This window comes from Branchiostoma belcheri, unplaced genomic scaffold, assembly GCF_001625305.1.
Source record: "Branchiostoma belcheri isolate BF01 breed outbred unplaced genomic scaffold, Haploidv18h27 scaffold342, whole genome shotgun sequence".
Taxonomy (NCBI): Eukaryota; Metazoa; Chordata; class Leptocardii; order Amphioxiformes; family Branchiostomatidae; genus Branchiostoma; species Branchiostoma belcheri.
The window spans coordinates 63,173-74,319 of record NW_017803957.1 but is presented as its reverse complement, the minus strand read 5'-3'; the positions used below and the strand labels follow the sequence as shown (position 1 = coordinate 74,319).

General features: G+C 39.1%; 1 protein-coding gene across 1 annotated transcript in view; it reads left to right on the top strand.

Moving 5' to 3' along the window:
* The window catches only part of LOC109475692, a 32,673-nt gene extending 22,096 nt beyond the window's left edge, over positions 1-10,577 (top strand). The window contains exon 11 of the mRNA XM_019776454.1: positions 10,381-10,577. Coding sequence (XP_019632013.1) covers positions 10,381-10,577 — 197 coding nt within the window. The remainder of the gene's footprint in view (positions 1-10,380) is intronic.
* The last annotated feature ends 570 nt before the right edge of the window (positions 10,578-11,147 follow it).

The window sequence follows — 11,147 nt, the reverse complement described above, 5'->3', positions numbered from 1 at the left end:
CTAACACTATACAATAATGTAACCTGGTACTTTACAAAAATGTGTAGCCGAAACATAGAAACAATAGCTTTTTCCCGAACTAGCCTTCCAGGGACTAGACTTTTAAAATCGTTGGACCCGGTGTAAACTCAGAAATTACTAGTAATTAACAGATTTCTCTAACTTTAAAAAGTAAACTAACATCACATCTCATCACAGTCACCTCCAAATAGAAGTCCATTTTAGCAAAAAATGTCAAAAAGTAACTAATACTGACATATCATCAGGTTAAAAGAGGAAAATAGCCCTCAGATCATGAAAGTGAATGGCGCTTACACAAACAGTCAAAAGACTAAATTTTCAATAAACAAAGAAGGCCTCAAACAAAGTTCTTCAAAATACATGTACGTGTAGCAAAAACATAATGGCAGACCTAACATGAAGTTAAATGAGGCTTGGCAGAAAACAATATCACGTCATTACAAAAAGAGATCATTTGCTCAGAAATTAATTACATGAACACGTATTCAATTTACAATGTCGTTAAAGACAAGCTGTCGGTTTCGTAAAGTTTGCGTTGTCGCCTCTACAAAATGAGACTTAGTTGTAGATTGAAGGCCAGGAGGTATGCCCCCCCCCCCTTGCTTCACGGGACCATAGCGAAATGTTTCATCCTGGAAGGACAAACATGTCTGTCTGCGGGATGGCGTGGTGTTGGTGTCGGTTGTGATCGCAGTCAGGCCGGAGCGGCGTGCTGGGCGCGGGGTGCACCCCGGGCGGGAGTGCAGCGGGGCCGGCCTGGGTCGTCGGAGCCTGCCGGGCGCTTTAACACAGCACCCTCGCCTTTAGATCTGAGCCTGGGTGTGCAGTCTGCCTGTTTGCCTCCAGCCTGGCCTGCAGGACATGGAAAAACGAAAATCTAAGTCAAAAGTCGAAGGCATTTTTGAATTTCATTTGAAGTTACGTGTACATGTACTAGACGTTTTATAAACAAGCCTGGCAAAGATGCGGACGTCTGTATGGACACATTTCGAGGAGAAGTCATTTATCATTTTTAACGAATGTTTTTAACGTCAGACAGCAACAATTTTGTCCAGATGAAAAGGCTCCATTCATCAAGCATCAACGTCTACTTGTTTCTTTTCATTGTAATCATGGGAACAATACAAACACAACATTTCCCTCGGTAATGAAAACAATTCAAATTGTCAAGAGCCTTGTCGGCCTTCGTATGCAAAGATATACATTTGCATAGACTCACCCTCTTCTGTGTGACTGCAGTCGCTTTTCTTTCTTTCTTTTCTGAGCTCTCCGACAGCCTGGCGATAAAGTTTCTTCAAATCGTCTCAAAGTATCCCAAATCCGCGCCTGAAAAAAGTACATATGTTCTGAGCAACATACAAACTATATCGATGTACTTCTAAGTAGAAATAATAAACTATGTAAAAAATAGTGTACACTTCTTGCCAAAATAAATATTTCTGCCGTAGGCACAACTTAGCCAAGGTTTTTAAACAACATGTTTAAGATATATGTAACGATAGTGCCGTATATATAATAGTATCCTTGTTTTAGCTTACCCTTCCTCCTGTCGGTTTGCTGGTTCGTTGCGGTGTTGACCTTTCAATGTAGTAGAGTCATTTCTTCCGTTGCGAAAACGAAGTAACAGAACGGGATGTTTGACGCCATTTTAGTTCAGGAACATACTAGTAATCTTTGCAAGCCGAGACAAACGTGTTTTGAAAAAGCAAACCGTCGTTGTGACAAAGCAAGATTCAAACGACCCACCAAAACAAAGCATCGCGTCTCTTATTGGCTGGTCCCGGCGAGAGCGAGGTAGGATTGGTCGTCAGTCATATAATCACGTGATCGCGTTCAATACTACAACCATCTTGTTTTTATATTATAGGTTTTAAGTTAAATCGCCTGTGCAGTCTGAACACTTGGATGATAGGATGTTTCTGATTGTGTGAATGTATTTATTTCAAGGCAGACAAATGATCTTCATAATTCTAATTCGTCATGATTACATGGCTTTATTCGTTCTAGAATTACACAACTTGTCGCTCACTAAGTGAAATAAAACCGCACTTCAACTCCAACATAACCTTACTCTTTGTAAATGTATCCAAAATCCACAATTAATGTCATGAGGGTTGACTTGTTTTGCTGGATTTCAGTATTTTACCAGGCATGGGGACGCTGTGAGTTCTCCCTTTGTTTACACAAAGGCTATTCACATAAACGGACGCCATGTCAGACACATCGCAATACACATCGACCGAACTACAATGTAAAGCTTGCATATTATTACCCATACATGTACCTAAAAATCATAACAAACTGATCAGGTCATGTTAGTTCAAACCCCTTTAGTCAAGCGTTTGATTACATCATGGTAATGAACCTCACGGATAAACTATATTTCCAAATAAAAAATTCAGATTTAGACCGGAGTGTAGATTTAGGTCATTTTGACCGAGTAGGTCATATAACCCCAGTGTATGGGGCGCCCTACGCTCAAATGTGCTTTGTCGTATGGACGACATCACGATAAATCAAGCCAAGGACGCATAGGTTCAAATGTTGTATTAACAATCCTTGATCATTCTATATCTAATTTGCTTAGATTAAAGTGCTGGCAACTTTGGTTCAAGTAATTATCACCTGAAACATGAATACACGCAGTACCTAATTACCCCTTATTGTTAGCCGCTCCCCAACACACGCCAAGTGTGCGGGGCGTAAATTTCCGTGCACGTGCACGGCGAGCACGAATCCGGGAGTGTAAGGAAATATCCGGGGCCGTACACGCGGAGCCCGGAAATCCATGGACGCGACCAGGACACGGCGAATTTCACGGGCGTGTGCGGGACTGGAAACTCTTGGAAACGTGGTTTTTCATACAGTGACTATGTACTGAAAGTAAACTAACATACAAATTTTAAAAACAAAATTCGAAAGAGTTCTTACTGCACGTCTGCTTCAATGAGGGTCAAATCGATAAAATCATAGTACAAATCAAAACAATCAAGTTTAATATTATCTGGAGAAATTGTACCTTTTAAATGTCGGCATGTCGTATAACGCCTAAACGGGCTACGCTAGAACAAAGTTGAACTTGAACTAATTGCTATTCTCACTCTTCTCACATTTTTACTGCATGCAATTTTTTTTGGCAACAATTTCAAAGTAATATAGAAAATACAAAATTTCAGTGTTGTCATGTCAAAGTGTTTGTCTTAGGCATATTTTAATACTTTGCAAGTTTAGTACTATAATTAGTAAATTCAGTTTTTCGGCTTTTAAGCTGATTAAAGTACTGTACTTTGCATGTTTTTATACTTATTTTATAATTTGTTTTTCTTAACTCAAGTTTTATACATTAATAACGTGTTATAAAATTCAATCAACCTTTAATGTAGAATTTTTGACTGATACTTATTCAATGTTTGATAAGGATTACATCATGTTAACGTTGTTGCATGCTGTTGCTGCTGACACAAATGTTTTAGCAGATGATGATATTCCAAAAGGCAGGCTTCATGTTATGTTCGGCTTTGATATTTGAAAAGGAATCACTCTATTGGACAGTGTCAGCAAATTTTTGATTAAATGGCATCACAATGGCACTACAACATTTGTACTGATTCCTTGCATTTCTTTGTGAATTGATATTATCCACAAGAATGTTGTTTACGATTCATAGGGGTCTGGCCTCAGCAATTGCAAATAAAAAATCGCCCTAAAATTCTAGCTTGAATAGGGTTTATAACGCGACTAGAAATTCACGAAGAAACCACCGAGCCACCGAGTCGCACATGCACACACACACACACACACACACACTCACACACACACACACACACACACACTGGCACACGCACACACGCCCCCCCCCACCACACACACACACTCTTACACACAAATACATACGTACACACACACACGAACATGTACGAATACCATATACTGGAATATATACCAAATTCCATATACCGGAATAAAACAATGTTATAGTGGCAAAAACCATTAGAATGAAACGTGCACCCCTTGTATAATGTGTTCAGAAAATAATTCCACAAAATCCTAGCCTAAAGTAGCAAGATATAAAAGCAGACCTGCAAACAGACTAGAATGGCATCTAAGCCAATCGATAACGTATTTTTTATTGATAAAGAATCTCAACTTTTTTTTAACATTGATAATTTCCATTGGGTCTTAAGATTTAGAAAACAGACCTGTTTAAGGAAGTCGTGCTATACGCAGGCATATTGGTCGCATATTGGACAAAAAGAATCTAAAAGACTGAAAATCGGTTAGGAATAAAACTATGTAATGTTGTTTTTATAGACAGATTATGATATGATCCAGTAACAAATTATCTTTATACCGCGACGGGGGCCGACATTTATACCAGATACCTTTGACCCAGTGTTGACATCACACCAAAGTCTAAAGAATTACCATGACTGGGTTACCTTATCGAAAGCTCTAGGGACATAACTCTGTGTTGGTCAAACGTTTAAAGACATTCTTATCCCTTTAGAACTTGTTGTTGTTGTGACCCTAGGCAAGTCTGGGATCGTACATTCCTACATTTACTAACCACCAACCACCTTCAATCACCCACCTTCTTTGTCAGCCAAAGATACATGAATATATTAACTAAAATCTTGTGATGCGTCTGAAAAAAAAAAGAGATATAGAGCGCACTGCAATATCGCTTTTTCTGTACGGACAGACTCATTTTGGAGAAAAGTAATTACTCTGAGCTTGGAGTTGACAGATACATGTATGCTTTATTCAGAAATCAACCAACCAACAGGCATAGACACTGATCATGAAACCTGAAATCATGACATTGGATGATATGTCTTACGGTCTATAATTTCTAGATCGGAACAATTTCTATATGAAAGATAATTGACTGTTCATTCTGAAATTACCCTTCAAAATTCGTTAAACTTCTGTTACTGCTAGAATGAAAAAAAATGGAGAAAAGGGAATAGATTGACGTAGCCCTAAGAAACAGACTTCATCTCACGCAACATAGTGGTCTGATAACTATTCAGGAACCTGACATTTCATTCGTCTGATTAAAAACGTGCTCGGGCAAGTTCACAGAAACAGTTTTTGCATGAAGTGGGTTCCTATGTATAATAAAACACTTTGTATTTTGTTTTATTGTAAGGACACCTATGGTCAGAATCTCTATTTGCAAGATCTTCCTTTACAAAATTGCTAATAAAGGAGAAAAGGACCAAAAATTCGTGCGTCTGTCACCCAAAGAATGGTTCGTCTCAAGGTTTGAATAATTCAGTTGAGTCTGCTGACTCTTTGATTGAACATCTCCTGCCTAGAATCAACAATGACACCAACAGCCGTGCAGTGAAGGGCTGAATTCTAATAACGCTACACGAGCAAGCTGTGAATCTCCTTCTTAGAAGTCTTAGGTTGAGTACAATTTATTCATTTCTTTGTTAACTACCTTAATGGAATCTATTGTATCTAGTAAGTGGTATTGATCGATTTATTTCTCATTTTAACATGTACAGTCTCGCAGTGCGCGCAATGACCCACGCACTGAATTGCACCTGAAATATATTATACACCATTGATTACAGATATCTCAAATGTCTTTTAGGGAAATATTTAGGTAAATATATTAAAAATACATATTATTAATACAGATCTCCACTTATTGCTGATTTATCTCTTAGATTAAAGGGCACAGACTATCCTTATCACTATGAATTTCCTAAACTGTTTTTAAAGCTAAATAAACATTGGACAGTTTGATTTCATCATTTTGCAAACTGTAAAAAGATAGACCTGATGTGTTACAAGTGTTTTTCTGGTCACAGAAGCTCACCTTCATGTGGTAGACTATTTATGGCTTTACCACTAGATGTTAAAGACATATTGTTTTTTTCCCATGTTTCTGACTTTTCTCTAGCCTCTACCAGGCTTCGGGAGGCGGCAGGAAAGAGTAGAAATCGGCCAAATAGAGACATAACATGCCAGGGGAGTTCGTCTGCTGGAAGAGAACATTTTACCGCTCCCGAAAAATGTTCTCTCCCGGCAAACAAGCTACACTGGCATGCTATATCTCTATTTGGCCGATTTCTACTCGTTTCAGCCGCCTCCCGAAGCCTGGTAGAGGCTACCTTTTCTCCCCCTTCTCCTCCTTCTCATGCCATTTATTTAAATTGTTTCAACACCTTCATTTTGGGGCCAAATAACATGAAATTTGACATAAAGGTTGAGTGGGCAAATATCCCAAATAGAATGGTTTTATTTTAGCCTTTTGGCCGTGTTATAAAAAATAAAGAGTACTATAACAGTGTGTTACCCTATTGGGGGATGAGTCATCAGAATTGTATGCAGGACAAACAGCCAATAAACATGCAGCATTTCTCTCTATTCTTCTTGCTCATTGGCTGTTGGGGTTTGATTGGGTTAACTCAATTAACACTTGTACAAATCCATGTCATATTAATAGTATGAACTGCATTTAAGTATTTTGGTAGGTATGTCAAGCTTTCCTACTCCAGGATTGGAATGCGGGGCATAAACGATTCTTTTTATCTTAAAAATCAACATTTTGCATTTTGCAATTAAAAATCCTAACCAATAATGTATAGGACAGTTATCCAATTGTTGTATTCTTAGCTATATGTCACTGCATATAAGGCCATACTAAAGTTATATCGTTTTAAAACATTGTTTTCCCTTGTATTCTCCTTCTTTCCCTGCCATGTCGTAAATGTGGTGAAGCCAAGCTGAATTTGCTCCAAGCAAATGTCGGCCTTTCTAGTTATTAATATGTACTTATTATTTTTTGTCGCGAAATTTCAGAATACTTTTCATGTTCCATTGCGATATTAAACGCTCACCAAGAGGGGTGTAGAATCACAAAAGTATTTACTTTTTAAAAAAACTCTTCACCATACTATCAGGAGTAAAGAGATTTTTTATTCAGCCGACCTTTTGTTGACTGTCTGTCACCTCCCCCAGGGCATCCATAGCAGCGACACCTTACACCTTTGCTGCAATGCAATGTGTACCAGTCAAAATTGCCCTGAGTACGGAGACAGGTTTTGAATTAGGGCAAATTTTCGTCAATGAGGGAATATCTTGTTCTATACGCCAAAAAGCAGTTACTCAAGCAACTGGATATGATGTTGGAAACGGTCAGACGTTTAATATAGCATTCACTACCTTTGGTTAGTGATACTGGGGAGTTGTCAGAAAAGCAGGTTTACAAGTACGAACTATTGATTGATATGCAAATAAGGGAAGACAATTTTTTTAAAGTCCAAATTTAAAAATGAAACAAAAGTTAGACACAAGTCAAGTCAAGACAAGGATGATGCTAATTAGTCAAGAAGCTCCTGTTGTTTTATAACAGCAGCTTAAGTGTGGTCTGTCTCGGGGCTTCTGATAACTCTCCAGTGTCACTGCCAAGGAGCTTGTGGAGGCTCCCTGAAACGTCTGACAGTTTCCAAAATCACATCCAGTTGCTGTTTCATGACGTATCTTATTATCATGTTGATGTCTGACTTTTACCGTATCGCATTCTAGAGTAGACATGGTAAATTTTGGGGCATGGAAGATGTACCTTTAGCGGTGAAACGTATTGCATCGTAATGGATTTTAGTCTAAGGTCAAAAGTTAAGACCCCTGCCAAAAAATGGTCACAATTTTTTACACGTAAATAACTGCACATTAGCAATGAGAACTCCTAAATGACTTATGAATACACGTAGCTTGTCACACCTTTTACAGGACGACTAATAAACATGGCTGAAGACATCACCACCCCTGGTGTCACAAGGGTCAACGCAAACGTCTTCAAGGGCATGCGTTCGAACGTCTTCCTGAATCCGATGTACGGAGCAGGATGTAACCCATCTGAAACAGATACTGACAAGACGGTAGAAGATGATGCCGGTGTGGAGCCACATCCTGTCAAATCCAGGGGCCAGAATCCACCGAACATGACCAAACGTACCGCAACAAGCATCTTGCAGTGAGTTCCTTTTTTTAGGTTCAAATTTATTTTCCTCTAATCTACTCTACATTAAATATTTAGTCAAGTTATGTTTCTTTGTTTTCGCGATTTTCCGCGCATGTAATGGTTTAACTACGATTCATGAATAGCGAATGATGGGAATTTTATGTTGGTAACATGTGTAAGTTATTTAAAGGTAACAGCAACACAAAAAATTAAATTTAATAATAACAGCCTTAATGCCATAATCGATGTAACAAATCAAAAGAAAATATTAATGTAAATATTATTGCATCATGTACCCGAATTCCCGTTCGTGTCATTTTGTAGCCTCCTTCGCAGACTAGTGCGGCGATGGCGTTGATTTTGTTCGGGTAGCGAGGCGAGTAATGCCGCAGAGGGACGGTTTTGCCTCCAAAGAAGATTGCCGCTTTCTCCCCGGCAAAACCGTCCCTTTGCAACGTAAGTAGGGTCACTTTCTGAAAAAAAATCAACGCTGCCGCCACTAAGTCTGTGAAAGAGGCTATCTATTTCATGTGATTTTTAAATCAATAAACGTTGATAGCCATCCCTAGCTTATGTTATAAACCTTCCATTAATTTTACATTCTACGTTATGTTCACTTGCCTTTTAATGTGGTGGTTATATAAACCGAAACCTCGTCTTACCCACCCTTTGTATTTGCAGAGTGCACAGGGATTTGCATTGCTGTGATTATAGCTGCTATGTTGGCTATGGTCATGCTAATTGTCGGGATCTGGTTATACGTTCAGAAGGTAAGAATATATTTTAACTATTCTGCTTTTATGCCGTCACTAGTTGTATAATAAGAACAAGAATGCATTTGTTTCCCCCATAAAACAATTCAAATGTTGTTTTTTTTAATCTCTTTCTATTGAAATTTCGATAGAAAGACTTACTGAACTTATCCATGTATATAACCATCACCAGTTCTGGTTATGATGCATTATGCACAATATAACTAAATGCTTTCTATATGTAGTCGACACAGCCTGTTGCTGGCATTACCTACGCGCCTAATCAGCCTGCTGTGGACACTACCTACACCCCCGGTCAGCCTGCTGTGGACACCACCTACACCCCTGGTCAGCCAGCTGTGGACACTACCTACACCCCTGGTCAGCCTGCTGTGGACACCACCTACACCCCTGGTCAGCCTGCTGTGGACACTACTTACACCCTTGGTCATACTGATGTCATGACATCATCAAATATCTCCTCCCACCCAACTATTCTACCGCTTGACACGACTGGACCTAAGCGGAAAGAAAGCACCAATGGTGTTAAGACATCAGCATCATCAATTCAGAAAGGTGTGGCATCATAAGCAAAAATATCTCAATTACTTTTATTATTATCATCAGCTCTTGTGTCTTTGGCTCGATCCGAACTATAATTATTGCGTGTCTGTCTATTTGTCTGTGTTTATATAGTTGAGCATCTCCATGTGCTAGAAATTCGGAATTGGGCGGGATAGTTTAGTTGGAGGTCACAAAGGGTGTTAAATGTTATTCTAATTCCTGTTTTTTCTAGTGGATTGAGGGTGGTTAGAAGATATAGCTGGCTAGTTATGCCTTAATCCTTAAACCACAGTAGTTTTTTTTTGCGACGAATCCTACCGTATGGGGTGAAAACTAACCCCATAATGTTTTGCATGGATATGTTTTTTGTAAACATTTTTTTTATTTTAAGTATGCATAGTTTCACTAATAAATTAGGGACAATTTCACATGATTAGGTGTGAATAATTCCTGCTTATTATCAAATTTAATGCACCTCACACAGGATGCTTACAGACTGCCAAATCGATGACATTTGATCCCAAGTCTATAGGCAAATTGCCTTACTTTTTATTTTTAGTTTTCTGATTCAACATGATGAGGTCATTCAAATGGAAGCAGAAAACTAAGACAAACACATTACCTGGACGAACTGTTTGACGACAACATAAGGACTCATATATGTTAAATACTAGGGTCAGTTTTGATCCAGGCATAACATTTCTAGAATAACTCAATCAACAATGTTCCAGGTCTGGTGGAGACATCATGCGGCTGGCTCTAGCTATTTAGAATTGGTACAAACAAATTAAGGAACAGCTCACGTAGCTTGGTTTGAGACAATTTTAAACGCTTCAAGTAAAAATGTACAACAAAATTTGCTCAGAAATGGCAGTAAATGTCGATATCACACAAATTTCCATAGTATATAAACCAACATGTTTCTGTTTGCAACTCTCAAGTCGCATTAGATGTCTTAAATATCGTTATTGTAAAGTAATTTAAATTCAACTAAATTGAACCACACATTGGGGGTAAAGATGGTTATCATTTGTTTATCTCTATTCTGTCTACTAGAGCTAGTGGCTTCTGAGAAAATGTGGCGTGATGACTGGCGTTGCGGTCGGGGTTTCCCTGCAGAAAACGGTAAAGATGCTGAATGTGACCCTGATGGTATCATACCATGCTGCTCCCCGGGAAACTGGTGCGGCTACACGGTAGACCACTGTGACTGCCCGGGCTGTGTGGACTACAGGAACATGAGGGGTGCAGGTCTGTAGCTGATTCAAGATACATAACACACACAATCACACTCACACCAATAATCACACCAATAAGGCCACCCCATTCACTCTAATGTAACGAATAAGGTCACCCCATTAGGTCAACATGTTCGGGAGACTAAAACTTAGTCTAGTAGGTAGAACGACGTTTAGCAAGTATTTTTTTCTTAAATAAAGGATATATGTAATAAAGAGTCAACAAATTTGTGCTGATTAACGGTTAACCCTAGCCCTACGGCCGCCGAGTATACACTTCCCCTAGGTGTTTCGTGAATGCGAAAGCCTCTTGCCGCGCGAACCCGGAGTTCACGTTACCCGAGGCAGCGGCATCTGCCAAGAGGTCAAGGGTCAACATCACCTTGCGCAATCAACGTAATGGCATCCCAAGAGCCTTTGCGCGCTGATTTATTCAAAGAAATCAGACTGATGTAAATTCGTGATTATGGCTCAAAGACAAAATGCTGACAGTATGTGGCATCAGTAGAAACTGGCAATGCTCGTATGAAATTATTTCACTTTACCTTTAAATGCCACGAAGCCATCTCAAATTATCGTTATTACAATCTG